This window comes from Mus musculus, chromosome 16, assembly GCF_000001635.26.
Source record: "Mus musculus strain C57BL/6J chromosome 16, GRCm38.p6 C57BL/6J".
Lineage (NCBI taxonomy): Eukaryota > Metazoa > Chordata > Mammalia > Rodentia > Muridae > Mus > Mus musculus.
Genome location: NC_000082.6, coordinates 13835493 through 13861073, shown reverse-complemented (window position 1 = coordinate 13861073; position 25581 = coordinate 13835493). Strand labels below are relative to the sequence as shown.

At 42.2% G+C, this 25581-nt stretch overlaps 1 protein-coding gene across 7 annotated transcripts in view; it reads left to right on the top strand.

Moving 5' to 3' along the window:
• Pdxdc1 (pyridoxal-dependent decarboxylase domain containing 1) overlaps nucleotides 1-25581 on the top strand; it is a 70032-nt gene that overhangs the window by 42103 nt on the left and 2348 nt on the right. For 3 of the 7 annotated variants that reach the window (XM_011246054.3, XM_011246055.3, XM_011246053.2), the window contains 15 exons: nucleotides 1036-1120; nucleotides 1916-1964; nucleotides 2116-2217; nucleotides 3572-3697; nucleotides 6629-6679; nucleotides 13285-13348; nucleotides 15651-15739; nucleotides 17198-17303; nucleotides 20616-20787; nucleotides 21319-21437; nucleotides 21721-21842; nucleotides 22680-22772; nucleotides 22882-22978; nucleotides 23927-24031; nucleotides 24441-24688. In XM_011246054.3, coding sequence (XP_011244356.1) covers nucleotides 1036-1120; nucleotides 1916-1964; nucleotides 2116-2217; nucleotides 3572-3697; nucleotides 6629-6679; nucleotides 13285-13348; nucleotides 15651-15739; nucleotides 17198-17303; nucleotides 20616-20787; nucleotides 21319-21437; nucleotides 21721-21842; nucleotides 22680-22772; nucleotides 22882-22978; nucleotides 23927-24031; nucleotides 24441-24688 — 1628 coding nt within the window. Of the gene's footprint in view, nucleotides 1-1035; nucleotides 1121-1915; nucleotides 1965-2115; nucleotides 2218-3571; nucleotides 3698-6628; nucleotides 6680-13284; nucleotides 13349-15650; nucleotides 15740-17197; nucleotides 17304-20615; nucleotides 20788-21318; nucleotides 21438-21720; nucleotides 21843-22679; nucleotides 22773-22881; nucleotides 22979-23926; nucleotides 24032-24440; nucleotides 25375-25581 lie in introns of those variants that run through there. The other 4 variants (NM_001357225.1, NM_001291017.1, NM_053181.3 and 1 more) reach the window with 3 other exon arrangements.

Sequence of the window (25581 nt, the reverse complement as noted above, 5' to 3'; positions counted from 1 at the left end):
ACATGGTCAAAAGCTGAACCCCTGGGTGGGCATTCTTGGGTGCATTGCCGGAAACTCAGAGTCAAGGAGTCATGTCAGCCAGGAAGGGTAGAGGAGGATTTTTTTTGTGTGTGGGAGGGACTGAAGAAAGGAGGGTAGGTGGGGTTTCCTAGCTTGGGGGGGGGGGGGCGGGCAGGGTGAGCAGGCATTCCAGAGTAACACTGGGCATCTAATCTAGAGACCCTATATGCTAGGCAAACACTCTACCAACTAAGGCACATTGCCAACCTACATAACCTTTTTTTTAAAGTTGTGTTTGTTCAGGCCATAGTGAGGATGTAGAAGTTTTTACTAGTTGGGATTTTGTTAACTGCAAATTTAGGGCATTTGGGGAAACACATGACTCTGTGTTTTACTTAAGTTGAAAAAGGATGTCTCCAGCTAACTCTGTAGTGCGAATTACTAAGGGATGAACTCCTTGGACATATTTAAGTAGTCTTCAGAATATGTGTTTTATGATAGCAACCTGTGTGATACAAATACAAACTCATGTTACATATTCTTTTTATAAAGGTGATACCTAAATCAAAAAGCTCAGGATGTGGATATAAAAACAGTGAGAAAAGATAACTCGAGCAAGTGTCAACGGAAGTACGGTACTCACTGTAGTGAGTGTAAGACAGTTTCTATTGACAGGACATCATCGGAAAGAGGAAAGCTGCAAAACGTTTATGCACAAAACTGAGGTTTCTAAAGAGAGTGCTGATAAAATGTAGCATAGATCAACAGTCCCACGGTCTTGATGACAGTGAGTAAAAAGTCTGGTTTCAGTACAAAATTAGGCACTTTTAAAAGAGGAGACACATTCTTCAAAACTTATACAAATCAACTAGCAAGTGTTGATTATAAGTCAACCCACAAGGAAGATTTCAAATAGGAATACACTGCTTCTTCCATCCCATCAAAATGCTGTATAGCTGTGTATGAAAGCTCCCTCATTGTAAAGATTCAGAAGGCAGTGGGTTGCTTTCTAATGTCCCTGCTCATTATATTTAGGAACTGCAGCAGTTGGACACACAGACAAGATTGGACGTTTGAAGGAACTCTGTGAGCAGTACGGCATTTGGCTTCATGTGGAAGGGTAAGTAGACAGTAAGGTTGGCCAGTTCCATGTTGGTCCTTATGGAGAATGAACGTCAGACCACCACTGAGTGACATTTATCATTAACTGTCACCCAAACTGGCTAAAGCAAAAGATTTTATTGCTTCATATAACTGAAAAGACCATTGCTAGGAATGGCTTTAGACACATTGTCAGCCAGAATTCCATAAGTTCCTCTCCACTTCCTTCCCTAATCCTGGTCACTTGGCTTGAGTTCCTATGTTTTGACTTGTGGAGAGACATTTCCTATTATGGTAAAAAGTAACTGCAGAAATCCTAGCCCTCTTTCCATCTTCATGTTCCATGAGTTCCTCTGACAGCTGAGGTCATTTGAACACTTCTGAAGTGGGTGAGTCCACCTGAGCTCATAGTCTGATAAAGGTTATAGGGTGGTTAGACGGAAGGCCCCTGTAGTGTCTTTAGAGAGAAGAGGAGCAGGTTCAGGGCAGCCAGATGCCCATGTCACCACATCATCCACGAGAAGGGTCCTTTTTTATCTTCTATAAAAAAGAAGAGTAACCGTGAAAGATACACAGTAGTAAGCAGAGACAGCCCCTAAAGCATGCTTTTCTTAAAAGTGCATTTTGAAGCTTTCTATAACTCCTTTGGCTTTAATAAATGCTAAGTAAATAAAAGGCATAGGTGAAGATGTTAGTTTATCACCTTAATGACAGCACGGCCTTCTTTTTTGTTTTTTTGTTTTTGTAGAGTGCCTGCTTAGGGAACAAGTAACATTTAAGTAATTGATTCTCACACTGGTGCTTTTTCTTCCAGTGTGAATCTGGCAACATTGGCTCTAGGTTATGTCTCCTCATCTGTGCTGGTATGTTGTTGGTTTATTGAATATTGGTGGTGGTAAAAAGGAGCTTAGTCTGTTCAGTTCATTCTGGTTTTCCATAGTTCTTATGACTAGAGGAGGGACTGTGTTTCATGTTGTCTGGTTACCTAATGAACAAAAGCTCTCTTTTTGGTAGGCTGCAACCAAGTGCGATAGCATGACACTAACTCCTGGCCTATGGCTAGGTTTGCCAGCTGTTCCTGCAGTGACACTCTACAAACATGACGATCCTGCCTTGGTGAGCTGACTGTCACTAGGGAATGAATGATATTCATAATTGCCTTCTGGAATAGAACTTAGAGAAATAAAGGAATTTTTTTTTTTCTAATTCTACTTCTGTTGCCTTTCTTAAATTACTTTTTTGGGGGGCAAATGTATAAAATAATGGGTTTCAATATGACATTTTCATGCATGTATATTGTACCTTGGTCATACTCTCCAGTACCAGTTCTTTTTAAAGTGGGCAAAGTGGCACATACCAGTAATCCCAGTACTCAGAAGGCTAAGGCAATAGAATTTCAAGTTTAAGGCTATCTTGGGCATAGTGAGACCCTGCCTCAAAAATAAAAGCAAACAAACAAAAAGTTAGTGGAGCTGAAGCTCCATTGGTAAAGAGTGCTTGTCTAGCATGCTTGAAGCCCTGAACTCCATCCTCAGCACCACACAAAGTGGGTGTGGTTGACAGTGCCTGATGTCCTAGCACTTAGGGGATGTAGCCAGGAGGGTCAGGAGTTCCTAGGATACATTTGGGGGTGCGTGAGGGGGTGGGGAAGTACTCAGACCACAGCACACTTGTGGAGGTCTTTGTGAAAGTCTCTTCCTCCACCTTTCCCTGGGTTCCAGAGATGAAACTCACAAGTGCCTTTACATGTGAACTGTCTCATTAGCCCAGGAAGCAATGCTTTAAATCTTCCTACTTATGCCCTCCCCATACTTCCTGTGTGTATGGAAGACTTTTTTTGTGGCATTTTATGATGATTTTTTTTCTTTTGCTTGATTACTTAATAATGGTCATTTAAGAGTTTTTAGGGTCTTACAAAGTTTTTGTTAATAGATAATAAACATCTTTTTACATATCAAATTTACAAATCAAATTATTTTCAGAGATTAGGTTCTCAAAAATAGAATTACCATTTAAGACACTGACCCACATTTTCAGTACAGGTTGTAACATGATATCTTAATGGTTTAAAACATGAATTTTTTTCATAGATCTGTTAGTGATAGGTTCATGCAAAGTAGGTGTTCAATGATAACTGCTTAAACAGTTGATATCTTGCTTAGTTGATAATGTCCAACAATTTTAAAGATGCTTATAGGAACCTGTCAAGGTGCTGCCTCCTAAATGGCTCTAGAACTTAGTCCATCTGCAGTTTCACCTGGAGTAACTCTGTCTTTCCTCACTTGTGAATCCTCCATGAACACAGCCAGCTCTTTGAGCTAAGCTCATTTAGAGTACTAGTTTTGAAAGGTCAATGGGTAATGTAAGCCAAGTATCCAGCCTAGCATCTGACACGTTCTATGTGTAGTAGAATAGCTAGCCAGTGCTGACATTCCAGCAGCCCTGAGAGCACTTGTCTTGTCTCTTTTAGACACTAGTTGCTGGTCTTACATCAAATAAGCCTGCAGACAAACTCCGAGCCCTACCACTCTGGTTGTCTCTACAGTACTTGGGACTTGATGGCATTGTGGAGAGAATAAAGCATGCTTGTCATCTGGTGAGTAGAAACATTAAAAGCATTGCAGATACTTCCACAAAAGCAAAGACATGAGTGTCTTTTACTTTTGATGTCCTCTGTCCAGAGTGAGAAAAGTCATAAGGTGACTTTCAGGAAAAGAGATGGTCCGTAATATTGCCCTTGACTGACTGGCCTCCAGGGAAAGGGAATATAGAAATTGAGAATTCAGGGTAGAGGCCTGTCATGGTGACACATGCCTTTCTTTAATCCCAGCACTTGGGAATGCAGAGATAAAAGATCTCTGAGATTGAGGCCAGCCTGTTCTACATAGTAAGTTCCAGGACAGCCAGGACTATATAGAGAGACGATGTCTCAAAACAAAAAACCAAACCAAATCAAACCAACAAAAAATAAAAGTGGGGTGGTTGTGGGTAAGGGAGAAAAAAGGAAAATTCAGTGTGAGTGGCACAGATTTTTATATATGTGTGTGTGTTTGAAAATCCCACTCCATCACGTACCCACCCAACTTGGTCTGTTTTGTTGTTATTGTTTACCTGTCAATCCCATGAATGCTGCCAATATAGTCTTAGGTGTGTAGCCTAAGAAACATGTTAGGCCTCCCAGAGGCCACACCTTAAAGAAAGGACACTCCCTCTCTCTCAGCAGCTATCAGTTACCAATAGCTCTGTACTCTGCTAAAGTACATGGGTATTTTTTTCTTAACATTTATGTGTATAAATGTTTAACCTGCATGTATGCCTGTGTACCAGGTGCATGCCCAGTGCCCTAAGACCAAAGGAGGGAGCGGGTCCCCTAGGACTGGGATTACAGATGGTTCTGAGCATAATTTGGGTGCTAGGAATTGAACCTAGGTCCTGGGAGTGTAGCCAGTGTTCTTAACTGCTGAGCCATCTCTCCAGCTCCCAGACATGGATAATTTTAATAAAGTAGCTTGGATTTCCTATTTTTAAGGTTCTGGGGCAAATCCTTCTTTGTATTTGAGATATCCTGATTATTAAATCCATAAATCGTAATGTAAGTTAATATTATCTGGTTGGTTGCTATAACAAAATGCATTGGACCAGGTAATTTGTGAGTAACAAAAACTATGTTGCTTACATTTGTAGATGCTCTAACGTAAGGACAGGATATCAGTAGAGTCAATGTCTGATGAAGGCCTTATTAGTACCAGCTGTGTATTCTTACCTGGGAACAGGAGAAGCAGTCCTCCATCCTCTCTTTATAAGCATGTTCACAAATCCCTTTAGTGAATCCTTTAGTCACTTCTAAAGGCTGAACCTATTAATATCATTGTTTAGGATATTAGGTCTCAGCATAGGATTTTTGGACAGATACATATATTGAGAACCTTACCTTTTTAAAAAACAAAAACTAAAAGAAAATCAAGCTGGGTGTGGTAGATCAGGCCTGTTTCCTAAACACTTGAGAAGCAGACAGAGGCAGGAAGACCAAGCGTACAAGTCCAGCTTTAACAACAGAAAAAGAGAGATTGGGTTTGAGTATGATCATGCATGACTGTAATCCCAGCTTTCATGAGGTAGGGGCAGAAAAATCAGGAAGGAGTTCAAGGCCAGGATCACTACAGAGCGAATTTGAGAGGACATCCTGGATTACATGAGAAACTATCTTGGAAAAACAAGAGTCATATTTGCGTAGTTTGAGTATTGATCCTTATGTTAGTTTAAAAGCATGACATCATCTTTTGACACCTTCGTTTTATCACCTGTGATATAGGATAATAATTAGGGTTATTATAAAGACTTACTTGAGTTTATGCTACACTATTAAGTAGTACCTGGTCACATAAATTATTTATGTATCTGTAAATCTTTGTTTTAAATATACTCTTGGGCTTCAGTGTAGGTCAGAAGGAAAGCACACATATGTATAAGACCCTGGGTTCAGTCTTAGTATCCCAAACAAGTACTCTACTCTTTCTCTCCCCAACCAAGATATTGACATCTTGTGTCATTTTTACATTTAAGAAAAATTAGTATTTAATCCCTTTCTATATTACAAATTAATTTTAAGGTATATGTTTATAAAAAGAATATATTTTTTAAAAGTGTTGTCATTATGCTGTTAGCTCATATCATGATTCAGTTTTTAGGAAATAAAAGCTGATTTACCATAGCAACCTAGTCAAGTTAGGTGAAGGTTTGCACACTCATGGGAGAGGTTTAGTACACCCTTGGCTTTAGGAGTGCAAGAAAATAACATCAACTACCAAACCCTTCAGGTTACCACAGCTCTAGGATCTGCCTAAAACTCAAACTTGTAGCTAGTCCAGTGCTCAAGAGGGTTTGAATGACAGCCTGCTGTTCAGTCATCATTGCTGGGCCACGTGGGACCATTAGCAACTGTGCATATCTGCATGTTCATGCAGTACAATCCATACTGTGATATACATTCCTAGTAAAGAAGAGCTGCCTCTTGTGTCTCTCTCTTCTCCTCATCTCCTCTTTTTACATGTGTGGCAGCTGCTTAGAATCTACTCAGGGACACACACAATCAAGCCCTTTGTATTGTTTCATATGATGCTCACAGTTCACAGACAGAACACGTTTCAAGTGGGGTTCCTTGAGGAGCTTTACAACATCCAATACTCAGTGGATATCTGCTCTGAATATCATTTCCTCTACTCCCTGAGTTGGTGACTATAATGATTCTCACATCAGTGATAAGGGATGTTGGATTGACACTGTATAGTAATGCTAATGGTATCCATCTCATGATTTGGTATGCCTTGTACCTTTACATGTGAAAGAATGAAAACTATTTGCAGATGTTAAGTTGTCAAAATTAGGACTCACACTTAGTAATCACCAAGTTGCAGATGCTTTGCCTGAGATACTTATTTGCATATCACAAAAATCCTCATGAAGTTTGCTAATATATTGTATCAGTATAGCAAGGTGTTGTATACTTATTTGTTGTTATTATTTTCAGAGTCAACGGTTGCAAGAAAGTTTGAAGAAAGTGGACCACATCAAAATCTTGGTATAGTATATCATTTTCTCTACTTTTTTTTTTTTTTTTTTTTTTTTTTTGGTTTTTCGAGACAGGGTTTCTCTGTATAGCCCTGGCTATCCTGGAACTCACTCTGTAGACCGGGCTGGCCTAGAACTCAGAAATCCTCCTGCCTCTGCCTCCCAAGTGCTGGGATTAAAGGCGTGTGCCGCCACACCCGGCTCTCAATTGTTTTCTTAACCTCTTGTTCTGTCAGCTATCAAAAGAAAATAGATTGGTTGGAGGAGAGTTCAAAATAGATTAAAATGAACTTGTTGTTGGGAATTGAGGCAGTATAGTCCAAGTCTTTCCTGTCCCTTGCTGAGCCCACTTGGGCTCTTTTTATGTCCTCTCCTAACCTTGAGTTCTTTTGAAGTGTCTCTATAAGGCTGCACAGAGCCCAGCCACTAGCATTCCTCCAGGTCTTTTCAATAGCCACTTCTGTCAGTGGAGGATTTATGATTGTAAACAACACAAGACTCAGTAAGTAGCATGCCAATCATCAACTATCACAGTGATTTGTGGGTTGCTTGCTATTATCACTCTTCTTTCTGTGGTACCTCTACCTTGGCACGTGTTGTAGGCAGGACAAAATCGGATGTAGGTTTTGTTGCTGGGTTGGGTTAGTGTCCCAGTTCCTCCACGGGAAGCCTTTCATGGTTATAGAAGATAGCTAGTACAGGCTCCATTTGCCCACCCGACCCCAACCGCCATCCATTACTAGGAGTCTTCGCTAGGATCACCCTTGTAGATTCCTGGTAGGTTCCATTGCCTTAGTTTCTACCTTACCCCGAAAATGCCCCCAATTCCAGTCATCTCTCCCAGTATTCTCTCCCTCCACCACCACCACCACCTGATCCTCCTATTCTCATCCCCATCTGTCCCAGCCCTATAGGCATAATGTTTGCACTGTGTGTAAAATTATCTTTGTATTATTCAAATGCTGATTTCTCTGCCCCCATATCTGGCTGGAGATGTGGACATGGCAATGTAATGCTTATTCTAAGGAGCTCCTGTCTGAATATTGTGTCAGCAGTGCTCCCTGTTTATTCTCTGACTTCTCAGTACAAGCTAATCAGCCAGTGGCTTGGCAGGAGAGAGAGAGGGCTGGACTTCCACCAGCCAACGGAGGAGGAGAAATAAGGAGGAGGAAAAGGTCAGCTGTGAGGAGAGGAGACCTTGAAGGAACACCTGGAGTAGAGAGAGGCAGATAGATCCATATTAAAAATGCAAGTGCCGTGGGGATTCTGGCTGGGGTTGGCCAGAGCAGCTTAGAGGATTAGAATAGGTTAATAAAAGAAAAGATGATCACCTTTTAAAAATCCTTTGACATATGTGCACATTCAGTAATAATCTACCCTTATTCCTATACAGTCCACCTGCAAAATCTATTCTATTTCCCCTTCCTAGGGCCATCCACACCCCCCACCCCTTGAGGCGTGTTACTTAGCCTCTCTGGGTCTGTGGATTATAGCATGATTATTCTTTACAGCTAATATCTGCTTATAATTGAGTACACAGTGGTTGTATTTCTGAGTCTGGGTTACCTCAAGATGTTTTTTTTTTCTAGTTTCAACCATTTGCCTGCAAATTTCATGTTATTAATAGCTGAGTAATACTCCATTGTGTAAATGTACCACATTTTCTTTATCCATTCTTCAGTTGAAGAATGTTTCTAGTTTCTGTCAATAACAAATATTGTAGTAGGATAGAGCATCCTTAGGTATATGCCCAGGTATAGCTGGATCTTGGAGTAGATAGATTCCCAGTTTTCTGAAAAACTGCCATATTGATTTCTAAAGTGGCTGTACAAGTTTGCACTCCCACCAACAATTGAGAAGTATTCCCCTTGCTCCATATCCAGCATGAGTGGTCACTTGTGTTTTTTATCTTAACCATTCTGACAGGTATAGCATGGAGTCTCAGAGTCAAATTGATTTGCAGTTCCCTGATGGCTAAGGATGTTGATTTCAAGGAAAACAGTAGAGCTCATGGAAACATTACAGTAGAGTTGAGAAGACTAGAGCAGCACATAGGGAGGAGGCAGGGTTATCAGGATAGATTTACAGAGACAGATTGAAGAGAGAACATGCTAGACACAGGTAAAGACAGAACAAAGCCGAGCGGTGGTGGCGCACGCCTTTAATCCCAGCACTCGGGAGGCAGAGGCAGGTGGATTTCTGAGTTCCAGGACAGCCTGGTCTACAGAGTGAGTTCCAGGACAGCCAGGGCTATACAGAGAAACCCTGTCTCGAAAAACCAAAAAAAAAAAAAAAAAAAAAAAAAAAAAAAGACAGAACAAGAAGAGAAGCCAGAAGATTAGAAAAGATTGCTAGAGTCAGTTTGAGACCAAGGAGAACAATTCCGAGGCCAAGAGAAAAGCCAGATTGAATAAATCACCTGAAGAGGAGTTTGAGGCAGAACAGCCAAGTTGAACCAGCCAGCTAGAGTTCAGAAAGAACAAGAAAGGGTGAGGTTATTCAGCAGCAAGTCTTAGAGGCTGAAATCATTCTAGGCCTAGGTTAGCAGACAGAGGCAGTAAACCTTGGAGATGACAACTACATCAAGGAAATAAGTTACTTATATGTGTTGGATGTTAGCCCGCTGTCAGGTGTGGAGTTATCAAAATCTTTTCCCACTCGATAGGCTGCTGTTTTATTCTATTGTTCCTTACAGAAGCTTTTCAGTTTCATAAAGTCCCATTTGTTAATTTGAGCTTAGTGCCTATGCTGTTGGCGTTCTGTTGAGGAAGCTGTCTCCTGAACTACTGTGATCAAGGCTGTTCCCTACTTTCTCTCCTATCAGGTCCAGTGTATCTGCTTTTATGTTGAGGTCCTTAGTCCACTTGGCCTTGAGTTTTGTGCAGGGCGATAGGTATGGATTTACTTGCATTCTTCAGCATGTAGACACCCAATTAGACAGACACCATTTGTTGAAGATGCTTTCTTTTTTCCATTTTATATCTCTAGCTTCTTTATTTAAAAACCAGATGTCCCTCGGTGTGTGATCAACCTGTCTTTTATGCCAATACCATGCAGTTTTTATTACTATTGCTTTGTAGTACAGCTTGAAATCAGGGATGGTGATACCTCTGGAAGGTTTTTATTGTACAGAATTGTTTATCTACCTTGAGTTTTTTAGTTTGTTTTTCCATTTGAGTATTGTGTTGGAATTTTGATGAGGATTGCATTGAATATATAGGTTGCTTTTGGTTGTATGGCCATTTTCACTGTAAATCCTACTGATCTATGAACATGATAGATCTTTTCATTTTATGATATCTTCTTCAGTTTCTTTCTTCAAAGAAAGAAGTTAATGTCATGCACATATTTCACTTGCTTGGCTTAGAGTTACCCCAAGATATTTTATATTACTTATGGCTACTGTGAGGAGTGTTGTTTCCCTGGTTTCTTCCTCAGCCCATTTTTCTTTGTATATAGGAGGGCTACTGATTTTATTTGTTTTTTTAGTTAATGTTGCATCTAGCCACTTCAATGAAGGTGTTTATCAGTTGTACATGTTTCCTGGTAAAATTTTTGGGGTCACTTATATATCACATTGATTATATTATCATATCATCTGAGAATAACAATACTTTGACTTCTTCCTTTCCAATATGTATCCCCTTGATCTCCCTCAGTTGTCTTATTGCACTTCTAGAGCTTCAAGTTGTATACTGGATAGATATGAAGAGAGTGGGCAGCCTAGTATTGTTTGTGATTTTAGTGGAATTGCTCAGAGTTTCTTTCCATTTAATTTGATGTTGACTATAGGCTTGCTGTAAATTGCCTTTCTTGTGTTTATTATGTCTCTTGTATTCCCTAATCTCTCCAAGAGATTTATCATGAAGGAGTATTAGATTTTGTTAAAGGCTTTTTTCAGCAGCTCATGAGATCATAAGGTTTTTTTTCTTTCGATTTGTTTTTGTGGTGGATTACATTGACTGATTATCTTTTTTTCTTTTGGTTTTTTGAGACAGGGTTTCTCTGTATAGCCCTGGCTGTCCTGGAACTCACTTTGTAGACCAGACTGGCCTCGAACTCAGACATTCACCTGCCTCTGCCTCCTGAGTGCTGGGATTAAAGGCGTGCGCCACCACGCCCGGCTCGACTGATTTTCATATGTTGAACCATCCCTACATCTCTGGGATGAAGCCCTACTTGATCTTTTTGATGTGTTCTTGGATTCAGTTTTCGAGCATTTTATTGAGTACTTTTGCATCAATGTTCATGAAGGAAATTGGTCTGTAATTCTCTTTTTCTGATGAATTCTTGTGTAGTTTGGGTATCAGGGTGACTGAAGCCCCATAAAATGAGTCTTGCAGCGTTTCTTCTGTTTCTGTTTTGTGGAATAATTTAAGGAGTATGGGTATTAGCTCTTCTTTGAAAGTCTAGTAAAATCCTGCCCTCAACCTGTCTGGCCAAAGGCTCTTTTTGGTTGAAAGACTTTTAATGACTATTTCTATTTCCTTCGGGGTTGTAAGTCTATTTAAATTGTTTATCTGATCTTGATTTAACTTTGATAAGTGGTTTCTATCAAGAAAATTGTCCATTTCTTTTAGATTTTCCAATTTTGTGGAATACAAGTTTTTTAAGTATGACCTAATCATCCTTTGACTTGTTATTTTCGTCTCTGATTTTGTTAATTTGGATGCTCTGTCTTTTAGTTGATTTGGATAAGGGTTTGTCTAGTTGATTTTCTCTCTTTGTTTCTTTGATTCTTTGTTTCTAGTTTATTGCTGTCAGCCCTAAGTTGGTTATGTCTTACTGTCTACTCCTCTTGGTTTGTTTGCTTCGTTTTGCATTGTACACTTCTCTTTTGGCTTTGCTGGTGTGAGATTATTTCCTGCTTTGTGACTTGCAGTTAACCTCCTTGTGTTGGTGTTTTCCTTCTCGTACCTTCTGTAGGGCTGGATTTGACTTTGTTATGGAATATCTTGTTTTCCTCATCTATGGTAATTGAAAGTTTTGCTGGGGATTAGTCTGGGATGGCCCCTGTGTTCTTTTAGAGACTGAAGACATGTCCAGGCCCTTCTGTTATGTGACTTTTTAGTTCCTCCATGCTTGTGGAACTTACCCGTTCTGCTTAAACAATAAATCCTTATTCCCGTAAAGGCACTAATAATTTTGTTTATATGAAAGTTAGAGGGGCTGGCAAGATGGCTCAGCGAGTAAAAGCACTGACTGCTCTTCCGAAGGTCCTAAGTTCAAATCCCAGCAGCCATGTGGTGGCTCACAACCACCTGTAATGAGATCTGTCACCCTCTTCTGGTCTGAAGTCAGCTACAGGGTACTTATGTAAGATAATAAATAAAATCTTTGGGCCAGAGCAAGCAGGGACTGAACGAGTGAAGTTGACAGAAGTAAGCAGAGGTCCTAAAATCCAATTCCCAACACCACATGAAGGCTCACAACCATCTGTACAGCTACAGTGTACTCATATACATAAAATAAATCTTTTTAAAAAAGAAAGTTAGAGATGAGAGATATGAAAGCATTATAAGTACCCAGCTCCACAAATAATTAGCAAATGTAAATGTAACCCTTGCCTAATCAGAATGTCATCCACTTATCTCCTTAGAGTATTAGTAGAGCCAGGCCTGGTAGTACACACCTTTAATCTCAGCACTTGGGAGACAGAAGCAGGGCGATTACTCTTAAGTTCAAGACCAGCCTGGTTTACATACTGAGTTCCAGGCCAGCTACACAGTAAAACCTTCTCTCTCAAAACAATAACCTAAAAAAAGTTAGAAAAATCGATGGGCCAGCTGCTTCCTGTGTGTGCATAGAAACTTCCTTGTTGTGGTTTTACTGATAAGTTTATCAGCCACAGCATAATTTAATTACAAAAGGATTCAAAGCTTCAGTGATAGATTACAACTGTTAAATACTGAAAGAAAGCATCCCCAGAGCTGATCCCAACAAAAAAGCCTGCCTCAGATTGTTGCTTGGTTGTGTGGTAAAGCCTGGTGGTTGGCTGACTGTGGAGAGGGAAGTACATGATGCCAGAGTAATGCAGTCTACTCTGCAGTGTTATCATTGTCATCTATTAGGAGAGACATTGAGCCACTCGTCTGACAATACCCTGGTAGTTTTTAAGCTGCCAGTATGAGCATTGCTCATATTGTTCTGTTATAAAAGATAATGAAAGATTTTCTTTTAAATTCCTGAGTATAAAAAGTTCTTGATTTAGGCTGAAGAAATGACTCTGCAGTTAGGAACAGTTGCTTTTCTTGCAAAAGACCCAGGTTTGGTTCTCAGCACCTATATAATGGCTCACACTATTCTGAAACTCCATTTCCAGGATATCCAGTATCCTTTTCGGGCCTCTGTGGGTACCAAGCATAACTTGGTTAACTCATACACTTTTTTTTTTTAAGTTGCTCGTTTATGCATGACTTCATAGAGTCTGTTGGGTCAAGAGAGGGAGGGACCATCATTTTCATTGGTCACCTCAGGCCAGTTACACCCTTTGAGCCTTTTAATGTTTGTGTATAAGCAGCATTTCTGCCTATTTTCTTTCCAAAGATACTGTCTTATCCCGCTGATGTTTAGCCCTATCTTCAGTGTTGTAACAGCACAGTTCTCTTTTTGCAGGTGGAAGATGAGCTCAGTTCTCCAGTAGTGGTGTTCAGGTTTTTCCAGGAATTACCAGCCTCAGGTAGGTGATTAAAAATTTTTTTATGCCAGGTGTGGAGGTATAGGCCTTTAATCCTAGCACTAGGGAGACAGAGGCAGGCTGTGAGCTGGGATACTAGCCTGATCTACAGAGTGAATTCCAGTATAGCCAGGGCTACACAGAGAAACCCTGTCTCAAAAAACCAAACTGTGTGTAAGATGTGTGTGTGTGTGTGTGTGTGTGTTCATGGCTTTAAATTTAATATCATATAAAATTAAGTTCTATATGTTTTTATTTTTTTATTGATAAAGTCTTCACTCATGGAAAAGTATAACAGTTTCCACAAGCACGCTAAGTGCCTGTGACTAAACCAAAGACTCTGCAACCCTACCACATAGCCTGGGCTGAGCCAGCTAAAGGGCAGTGCTTAGAAAGAAGAGTCGCTAACTTACAACATTGGCTTTGCTTTCAAAATTCCTTTAAGGAGAGTGACTTTTTAAAAACTGTAAATAAGCTATTGTATTTCTAGGCATGGTTTTAGGAGTCACATTGAGGAAGGAAAGGTGTGGACTTCAAACCTCTTATTCCCCTGCTAGCTTTCAGCCCCTAAGCTGCTTCTCAAGTATTGTGATATAGGAGAATAGATCTAAGAGTCCATCTGTCTGTCTGTCTCTGTCTCCTCTTCTTCCTCTCACTCTCTCTCCTCCCCTACCCTCCTCCCCTACCCTACCATCTTGTTCAGGCTGGCCTGGAACTTGCTTTATAAACTAGATTAGCCTGAAACTCACAATGAGTAACCTGCCTGTGCCTCCTGAATGCTGGGCTTAAGAATCTCTTTCAGCCTGGTGAAGTGACACACTCTTACAATCTCAGTACTGGAGAGCCAGAGGCACAGAATTTCTGAGTTTGAGATCAAGTTAGAACTAGAAAACAGCCAAGCCTACACAGAGACACCCTGTCCAAAAAAAAAAAAGAACTCTGTTTTTAAAGAATGGACTATGTTGGGAATATAGAAATTTTTAGCATTCAGATGACACTGGGTTTTAATCCTCAATACTGCAGGGGGGCGGGGGGAAGGACAAAAAATGACCAGCATGCCACCAGCCTAGTCCAAGGCACATTAACTTTCATCTAGGTGACACTGTCATTCCCATATTGCACACAGTTTCTTCCAAGAAACTCTGCATAGAAATTAGTGAACATTACAAGTCATGTCAGCCTGCTGGCAGCCATCAGCATCTAGGGCTCCGCACCACACCCACAAGGCTCTGCTGTCAGGTCTGCCTCCTTCCTGATCGCTGCTGCTTCCATCATTGGCCCCTTCCTTAGTCACACTGGCCCTTTCCTTGTTCCTAGAAACACTACTCTCTCCTTAAATGTGGCTGTGGTGTTGCTGCTTCAAATACGCATCTCTTCATCCCTTTTCTTTCTCTTTTTTTCTTTGTTTGAGACAGGATCTCATTCTGTAGGCCTGGCTAGCTTTAGCTTGTAGCAGTCCTCCTGCTTCAGACCCTTCCCCCTACTGCTTTTATTACTGTTTCCACTGAATGCTCACCTTCCTGTCTGCATAGGCTCCATTACCTTCTATCAGAGCACTACCACTTTTCAGTGGCTTTAGCTTGATACATAGTGGGGTTTATTTTCTTTATGGTGTATTTACATTTTTTTTTATTCCATTTGAAATTCCTTGAAAGGGAACTTTTCTTTTTTTAAGATACAATCTTCCCCTGGGACCCAGGCTGGCCTTGAATTCATAACAGCCCTTTGGCCTTAGCTTTACTAAAGGCTGAGTGAGATTTTATAGATGTGCACCACCAGGCTGGTGTTGAAATTATTTTTAAAAAAGAAAATTAAGAATCCTATGGACATTGGAGGTACATGCCTTTAAACTCAACACTTGGGAGGCTGAGGCAGGCAGATCTCTTGAGCTCAAGGCCAGCCTGATCTATAGAGAAATAACCACTAAGGCTACACAGGAGAAACACTGTCTTTAAGAACAACAACAAAAATCCTATTATAGAAGCCGGGCGTGGTGGCGCACGCCTTTAATCCCAGCACTCGGGAGGCAGAGGCAGGCGGATTTCTGAGATCGAGGCCAGCCTGGTCTACAAAGTGAGCTCCAGGACAGCCAGGGCTATACAGAGAAACCCTGTCTCGAAAAAACAAAAACAAACAAAAAAATCCTATTATAGAAATGCATTGAGAAGTTACTTAGTTCATCAGAAAAGTATTAACAGGTCAGACATTTTGATTTCATTATTATATGATGCTGTTGATGGATTGAGTTGTAATGTTTATTGTAGCTTTGTTTCTGGGAGTGAATCCTTTCTGTGTTTGGCCTCAGATTCAGCGTTTAAAGCTGTTCCTGTATCCAACATAGCACCTGCAGCAGTTGGCCGGGAAAGACACTCCTGTGATGCACTGAACCGCTGGGTAAAGATGGCTGCTGTCTACTTTTTCTTCTTTACATCCAGAACAGCGTTTCCTGGCCTCACACCTGTATAACATGGTCATGTGTGGTTGGTTAGTCATTCCCACAGGAAGGAACTTCATACAGAGACACCAGGCTTGTTCTGTTCTGACTCATATCACCACATCAGACACTGTTACCTCTGGCAAGCCACTCACTTTGCTTCTGTGACCATTTCCTAATTGCTATGAAAGACAATAAAATAGCCTGGCCCGCACACAGTACCTCTGCTTTGGGCAACAAGAGAGTTGCTAAATCTGGGTGTATTGGTGCATGCCTTTAATCGCAGCATTTAGGAGGCAGAGGCGGGTGGATCTCCAAGAGTCTGAGGCCAACCTAGTCTACATAGTCCCAGAACAGCCTAAACTACATAGTAAGACCTGTGTCAGAAACAAAGCAAGTGCATCAGAAGGAACAGGTGTTCCCGAGCACCTGTGGCAGCCAGGCAGGACAGGCCAGCATTCTACTCTAATGGCTCTTTGGACACTGGAGTGCAGTACCTCTAGATTTTAGACTTCCTGAGTGTTCTCAACAGGGTAAAGATGTTCACAGCAGTGTCATTTCCTAGGCTCTAATAAATAAGATATAATATATCCATGCAGTGCCATTCATAGCAGCTCTTATAAACCTACGGCCAAATGTTTAAAACAGATGGAAAATGATCACAAAGTAGATGGGGAAAAAAGCAATCTGGGGGGCTGAGTAGGTCACCTGTGACAAAGTGCAAGCAGTGTAAGCATGAAGACCTGAGCTCAGCTCTAGCCGTCATGTTTATAAAAATAGCCAAGTACAGCAGCATGCCTACAATCCAGCACCAGGAACGCAGAGATGGGTGGTTCGGGGAGTTCACTGAGCAGACAGCATGAGCAAACTGAGAAGCTCGAGTTTCCATGAGAAGGCGTGCGTGTCTCAGAAAGTGAGGAAAATGCCAGTATTGATCTCTGGTCTCCACATAACCATGCACACACACAAATGTGTGCCTTCACACATACATACAAAGAAAAAGAGGAGGTTCCTAAGGTGTATAGAATATCATGTTTTGTTATAAACACAGGGAAAAGACCCTGAGAAATAAACTGCATGTCAACAGTCAAATGTTAGGAGGATATGGGTCATTTTTATTTCATATTTTTGACTTAACTGTATTGCATGTTTTTCTAAAGTGAATTTGTAGTTAGAATAACATAAAATGAACTGTTAATTGGAAAAGGTAGGAAGAGTAGGGTGGGAGTAGGTGAGGGGCAAAGTCCCCTGGGCTCTGTTCCCAGCACGGGAAACAAAAAATTGCTATTAAGTATTGAAAGATACCCTGAAGAATAAGGGGAACTAGCTTCAGAAGCCATTTTAGTCTGGGGTGAGGGTGGGTGGTAAAGATATTTAAGTCCCTGTTGCAGAAGTGTTCTCTGTCCTTTTCCCTGCAGTTGGGTGAACAGTTGAAACAGTTGGTGCCTCAGTGTGGCCTCACTGTCATAGACCTGGAGGTAGATGGCACATGTGTTCGGTTCAGCCCTCTGATGACAGCAGAAGGTAAGGCAATTAATTGCAGCTCTGCCCCTCAGGGTTCCATCACACCTGCTGATGGCCAGCAGCCGGATGAGTGTGTCCATCTTACAGTAATTCTGCTCTCCTGGAGTTTGCAGCGTCTCTCTTTGAAAGAGCTTTTCTTTTTTTGGTTTTTGAAGAGATGGTTTCTCTATTTAATAGTCCTGGCTGTCCTGAAACTCTGTAGACCAGGTAGCCTCCTCAGTCCTGGGACTAAAGATGTGTGCAACCACTTCTGGCTGAAGAAGCTTTTCTTTAAGGCTAAATTTAAGTTTTAGCATAACTTCTCACTATTAGAGTGAGACATCTTGAACCATTGGATTCCTGTGTTTTGATATCATCTGATTCTAGGCTTTCTATTCTGCTGACTTCTTATGTCCAGATGCACATCTGAGTAACCTGTGGAGCTTTAAAACCTTTCAGCACTCATGCAGACTATGGCAACTTACACACACCTGCCCAGAGTCAAGCCAAACAGTAGAAGTAGGCATAGGTGGCCCTGCCCCCAACAAAGAACCTGTCTGCAATTAGATACCTTCTGGCAAAGAGGTCAGGAAGTAGGCACCATCCATCCATACTTCACCTGCCAGGAGTAGTTGACCGACACAAAACAACCTCAGTGGCATTTTGTGAATTTTTGTTCCTTTGTTTTGGCTCTCCCTCCCCTCCACGACTTCTTGGTCTTTTGTTGGTTTTGATTCTGGGGTTATTTTTGGGTGGAGGAGGTGTTGTGTTTCTTGGGCCTTTTTTTTTTTTTGAGGGGGGGTGTCTCTTGTTTTGTTTTGTTTTGTTTTGTTTTGAAAGAGAGACCATCAAGTTGTGTGGGTAGGGAGGAGAGAGGATCTGAGAGGAATTGGGAAAGAGGAAAACATGATCAAAAAATTTTCAATAAAAAGCCCTTTCTCCCAAAAACAAACCACCCCGTTGGACTACCTCCAGACCTTTAACACTGTGTGTCTAGAATGCAGCCCAGGCATACATTCTTGTTTTCCCCTAATTGCATTTTTAGTAGTAGATATTCAACATTATATATTTAAGGTACATAATATGGTTTAATATACATAATGAAAGATAGACATGTATAAGTTGAATTATAGGGGTGGGGCAGTCCCCAGCTATGCCACCCTCCAGGATTATCCTTGTGGTCAACCCTTCAGAAGTTCTTGGATGTTGTACTTTTAAAAGTTCCCTTGATGATTCTAATAGAGTAGGGCCACTGTTTTAGACATTTCAGAAAACAGTGCAGTTAAAATCTATGAAGTTAAAACAGAACATGAGTTGCGCCCTCTCGGTTACTAATAAAACAACTAGACAGAAAAAATAAGCTCTTTGTTCTGTTGCATGGTGAGTGACCATAGTTTAACAGTAATGTACTAAAAAGCTACTAGAAGACATTGACTATGTTCTCCACAAAGAAGTGGTAAATATTTGAAGAGGAAGATATGCTTTTCCCAGATTTGATCATTTATTAGTACATACATGTATCAAGGGAGCCCATGGCACCCTGTAAATATGTAGTTTTTATATCCCTCTTTTCTTTGAAGACAGATCTCACTTTGTACGTTTCACAGGCCTGAAACACTCTGTAAACCATGTTGGTTTTGAACTCAAAGAGATTTGCCTGCCTCTGCCTCCTGAGGGCTGGGATTAAAGGCTTTTGCAACCACTGCCCAGCCACCACACCTTTCTTATATGTCAGTTTTAAAAAGCTGAGGTTGGGGAGATAGTAAAAAAATTGGTTGTGCTTTTTATGATAAGACAAGGGGGATGGAGAGATGGCTCAGTGGTTAAGAGCACTGACTACTCTTCCAGAGGTCCTGAGTTCAATTCCCAGCAACCACATTGTGGCTCACAACCATCTGTACAGCTACACTGTATGCATATACATAAAATAAATAAAGCTTAAAAAAAAAGACTTAAAACAATTTAAGAAAATGTCTGGTGGTTTTTTTTTTTATGAGATGTCCACATTTTTGCAAAGATATTTTCTCAAGCTCATTCAAATAAGAAAATTTGCCCTGCAAAGAAAAGACCATTTTGTAGCTTGCTGATGGCCTCAACCCCAGCCCTGAAGACAGTGCTGGCGGCTGCCAGATGAGCCCAAAGGAAGGACGGTAGACTGTCAAGGCTCCTGTGCCTCCAAACTCTTGAGGTCTCTAAAGCTGGCTTGTTAATGATTCCATGTGTCTCAGTGGCACTGGTACAGCCCCCTTCCTGATAGAAACCTGCTAGAACATTCCCTTCTATTAATATTTGCATATAAATCAAGAACCTGCCTTGTCTTAGCCTATTACAAGGATATGTGTAACCCAGGTCATGCCCTGGTGAGAAATAGATTGGGTAGAGAGCTCCATTGTGTATTAAATCTACAGAGCACCTGTTTTGCACCTGAAGTGGAGCAGCAACTAGGTTAAATTGTTAGTTTATTTGCTCATTATTTCTATGTATGTTGATTGTGTGAGATGGCATGTGCCTGTGGAAGTCAGAGGACTTATGGGCAGTAGTTCTCTCTACTACTGACCATGGGGATCAAGCTTAGGTTGCCAGTTTTGGTGGCAAGCACCTTTACCACTGAGCCCTGTCAGCTCAATCTTTAAAAGTCTATGTGTGTGGTATATGTTCCTGTGTGTGTGCATGCTGAAGCCAGAGGCTGACATTGGACGTGTTTTATCTCTGCCTACCGTATACTTTTAGGACAGAGTTTCTTGCTTAATGCTGGAGCTCACTGAGCTGGCCAGTGAGGCCTGAAAGCCTCCGCTTGCCCAGTGCTGTGATTACAGGTGGATACCATGACACCTGATTTTATGTAATGGTCCATGGAGATCTACTTCAGACTCAGGTGGTCCATGGAGATCCACTTCAGACTCAGGTGGTCCATGGAGATCCACTTCAGACTCAGGTGGTCCATGGAGATCCACTTCAGACTCAGGTGGTCGTGTTTGTACAGCGAACACTTCAGCAAGGGAGCCATCATCTCAGCCCTAAGTGTGTTAGTTTGCAGCACCTGGTTCTTCCATAGCTACGTGGAATAACTTTTGTTTCAACAATTTTAAGTCAGGCATAATTAATAGCTCATATCCACTATTCCAGCATTTTGGAAGTTGAGGCAGGAGGATTGCCATGAGTTAGAGGCCAGCCTCAACTACAGGGTGAATCCCTGTCTCAAAAAAATAAATCAACCAAACAAAAATCTTTTCAGTTCATACTGAGCTCTTGGCCTTTGGCCTTGTTAGTAGTAAATGAGAGTCACCCAGTCATCCTTTAATCATTTCTCAACCTTTCTGTGGGTGTTCTCAGGGTTAGGAACTCGAGGAGAGGATGTCGATCAGCTCATTACCTGCATCCAAAGCAAACTACCAGTCCTGACCTGCACACTACAGCTTCGGGAAGAATTCAAGCAGGAGGTAGAGGGGACAGCAGGGCTCCTGTATGTTGATGACCCCAACTGGCCTGGAATCGGGGTTGTCAGGTAATGATTTGGCTTGCTACATGATGTGAAAGACTGCTTTGTCAAAGCACAAGTGGGTTCTGTTATTACTCGCATATCCAGGTGAAATTAGAGTATATTTGCTAAGATCTCATGAGATGTTACGAGGCCTATTGTAGACAGTTTGGTCCAGCATTGGACTTCGGCAGGGTTCATTGTGTGCTAACTCACAAGTGCCTGGGGCAAACACATGGTGGACAAATGACTACTATATGGGATATACAGAGCTTTATAAATGAGTAAATGGGAGAGAGCTATATTAGCCTCACTGTCTTCTGGTGACCCACCTTTCTCTTCTCTCATGTTTCCTTTTTCTTTGAAAATTGCTTTCCTGGGCCATAGACTGAAGCTTACAACATTATTGAAAGATGGTGGTTGTTTTAATAATAACACATGGCCATTGGTTCCTCTTCACACTTGTAACTATACATCTGTGTTCATCATACCCCACCCACAGTCTCGTCTGAAGAAATACACACTCTTAGATTTGTTACTGCTGTCTGATGTTTTTAGGTATGAGCATGCGAATGATGATGACACCAGTTTGAAATCTGATCCAGAGGGGGAAAAAATACACACTGGACTTCTGAAAAAGTTAAATGAACTGGAATCTGACCTCACATTTAAAATAGGTAAGAACTGCTTTTCCAAGTCACTGTGAACTTAAGAAGACCGTGTCTGACTGGCTTAAGGAAGCTGCTTTGCATCACCATAGAGGTGGGCGATTCTGGTTTTAGGACCAGCCAGAGGTGAAGCGTCTCTCAGAGTAACGTCGCCCTCCCTCTCCAGCTCTCCAGACTTCCCTTCCTCTATCAGAGTGATCTTCCTCTTCCTAGGGACGAAGCCCCTGTGACAGTCTGGGCCTCCATCTGCTCTGAGGACTTAGGAGCTAGCCTTGCATGTTTCTTCCCTCAGGCCCTGAGTACAAAAGCATGAAGAGCTGCATTTACATTGGCATGGCAAGTGATGATGTGGACGTTTCTGAGCTAGTGGAGACCATTGCAGTCACAGCCCGGGAAATTGAGGAGAACTCAAGGGTCTGTAAGACTAATCAGAGTTTCATGTCTTTCCTGAGTTTTGCAATGGGACACGTGGGACTGTATGTTCATTTCTTTCTTTCCCAAATGTTGGTCCTATGCTAAGACCTGTGATCTAGGGGTTATGCCAGGCATTGGGAATGCTAGGAGGCCTTTTCACAGTTGCTGCCTGCCCCCAGTGACCTCACCAGACAATGTGGGGAAAGAGCCAGCAGTGTGAGCAAGTACTGTGGCTCAGGATAGCTGAGCTTTTGGGAACTTGCTCACCGCTGCAGTATCCTGAGGCGAGTCTTCCTAACTAAAAGGAGCTGGTCCTAAGGACAAACAGCACAAGTGTGTCGGGTGGCAAGGAAGACTAGCCTACAGGGCTAGAGGACAGGCTCCAACCAAGCCCTGTCTGAGAGCAGACACACGAATGAGCATGCTGCAGTTCACTTTGGGGTAAGGAAGGGATGAGGAGTTTTGAGAAGGCCAAGGAGCTGACTGCATTTGCTATTAGTTAGATGTTTAGACTCTGGGCTTTTCCCAGGCTTGGCTAGTGGCTAGTGTGACTTTGTCTCAGCATTAAACTGTGCTAGTTACATTATGAATGTAAGTAGTTATTTCTCTGGTTTGGCAAATGAGGCCGGACAACAGGTTATATGTGCTTTGATCTGCATGAGCTTTCATCATTTTCTGTTTAATTTTCTATGTTAACTTCTGCTCATGTACTTCAGTGCAGAATTCTAACATATTGACAGACCTCTGGGAAAGTGTCACCAATGCTGTTGACTATGTAAATAATTGTAGGCCCTGGGCAAGAAGCTTAGACAAACAGTATCTGTCTTGGTTTTATAGCTTCTAGAGAACATGACAGAAGTTGTTCGGAAGGGAATTCAGGAGGCACAGGTTCAGCTACAGAAGGCAAATGAGGAGCGGCTTCTGGAAGAGGTAGGTTCCTGCTGGGGCTCTCCAGGCTGGCGTCCTGGGGAAGAGGCTCACCAGGTGGTCCTGAACAAGGGCTCCATGGGCGATCCTGAATGAGGGTTATATTTTGCAGGGAGTGTTGCGGCAAATCCCTGTAGTAGGATCCGTGCTGAATTGGTTTTCTCCAGTCCAGGCTTCACAGAAGGGAAGAAGTTTTAACTTAACAGCAGGTAGGATGTCTCACTGGTCTATGCCTAGATCTGTTATTTCAGAGTTTGACCAGATGCCTTTAGCTTCTAGTACCTTCATGCTTTTGTACATCCCTGGATTCTCTGCCACGAGTCTGAAATGCAGCAGACTGCTCATGCTGCCATGTCATCTTCCCCAGTCCCTGCTGAAACAGTAAGAAAGCAAGTAGACACTTGATCCCATGTGCATTGCTCTTCCTTGGAACATGGACATGGATGTCCAGTTGGCCAGGTCTGGGAGCAGCACACTGTAGACACTGGCATAAGGACTGTTGGTTCCCTACAGCCCTGCTGAGTACTCTGTGCAGGACAGGGCTCCTTCTGAAAGGGGAACCTAACGTTTATAGCACACAGCACTGGATTTTTTTTTTTTTTTTAAAAACCAGTGACTAGCAGTATTACCAACCTTCTGGAAGATTAAAAACTGTGATGCCTTTCCTATTCTACAAAAAAAAAAAAGCACCCAAAATTTGATGTTCCTTCCTTTGGTCCTTTTCCAGAAAATAATGTCTGGATTCTCACAGTAGCCAAAGATAGCGTCAGATTTTCATAGTATGGTGGCACAAGAATATAATCCTGGCATTCAGGAGGCCAGTCAGGGTTATGTGAGACTTTGTCTCAAAAGACCATAAACAAGTAATGCTTTATCTGTCAGACATCAGCCATTAGCAGGAACATGTGCTCTTTGATGCTAAAGTGCATTTCCCAGCTGAAGGTGGGTCCCGGCACACTGCACACACTGACTGAGCACCCCAGGACTGGAGGCTGGGGAGAGATGTGAGCAGCTACAGGCTAGGTTTACTCCAGTCAAAGTTAGTGGGGAGCCAAATGGCTATAGACCTGGCTAGGACACAAAGCCAATTGAGGGCAAGTGACATCTCAGGATGCTTATGCCAGGAGCTTTTGCCCACTCCTTTGTTTTTCTTACAGGCTCTCTGGAGTCCACAGAATACACCTATGTCCACAAAGTACAAGGTACTGGGGTGACACCACCTCCCACACCCCTAGGCACTCGAAGCAAACAGAGGCTTCCAGGTGGGTTAAACATCTCCACATTTCACCATCATTAATAGAAGAAAACTAGTTCTTTTCCACTTAGGGAATGAACTCCGCATGCTGTTGAGATTCCTCTCTTGTTCCCTTATGTGCCTTTGTTTTCTTTAATCCAAAATTCCATTCCCCACACTGAAACATGCACCCATGATATATTCCCATAGAAGTGCCTCCATGGTACTCCAAAGGCAAGCATTGATTTAATCGAAGTGCTCACTCCCATTAGGGTCACCATAGAATCTCTGACCTGGGGAGCATTTTAGTGTCACAATCTTCTTTAGTTCCCACCTCACCTCTGAGATGCTTCTAAGCCACAATTCCAGCATTTCTGCAAAAATCAGTGACCATCAGGACCACAGAGCCTTTGCATATACTACCAGTTTCAGGATAGTCCGTCTCATGTCCCTAGGTCAGAAGCCTTTTAAAAGGTCCCTGAGAGGCTCGGATGCTGTGAGTGAGACCAGCTCAGTCAGCCACATTGAAGACCTGGAAAAGGTGGAACAGCTGTCCAGTGGGCTAGAGCATGACAACCTAGAGGCCCACAGCCCTGAGCAGCCTCCCAGGGCCACTGATCTCACGGCCAGACAGACTGAGGCCCTGCAGAACCAGGCCCAGCATCAGGAAGATGACCATTCACAGGTAGAGGAACTGGAGCGCTTAAGATAAGCTCAGTAGTGCTGGGCTGGAGGCTGTACTAACTGTCGTTTCAGGGAAGGTGAAGTTCTATGGAAGACGTGAACTATGCCACATGTTAATATGATAAAAACTTTTGTTGTTTGTGCTAAACTGGGAGTTTTGCACAGACACATGTCAGAAAAGCGGGCTTTCTAGGGGGCAATTAATTATTTTATCTGTAAGTAGAACAAATGACAATTGACTATTTTGGCCTGTCCAACATAGGCATACCCTTTCTTCCTGTACCACACATTTTGTACTGAGAACCGTGGCCTTCAAGCACCTGCCACTTGAAACACTGCTCTCATGGCTCTGAAGCTAATCGTGATGAAGCTGCATACAGTGACTCTCCAGGTTCTCCTCCGTCTGTCGTAGTAGCTCTGTAGGTCAGCCGAGTTGTGGTAGGTGCCTGCCTCACTGGTTGGCATCAGGAGCTCCTCTGCCTCTGTCCCCACTGCTGCTTCTCCGGGAGCCTAAGTAAGGACTGTCCACATGAGCTGTGGCTAGGACTGCCCCTTGCTGCACCTTTTCTCCTTACACTCTGTAAACAAATGTAAGGACTCACCTGTTAATAGAGTAATTAACTCTTAAGATCTCTTCCTGACCATATTTAAGTGTATTTTTAAACACTGGTAATGCTTTTAAGTTGGTGCCCAGTGTGCACTGTGCTTGTGTTTATTTGGGACAGAAAGCCGCCATGACGAGTCAGTGTCGTCAGCTGTGCAGCACGGTAAGGCTGAAGCAGACAAGCCCTCGGCTAAAAGTAACTTTTGAATAAGGAGTTTTCCCGACCAACTTGTCTGTGAAGGCCCTGCCAATGAAGCCAGTGGTCTTGCTTCTCTCCCTCACTGCTGAGG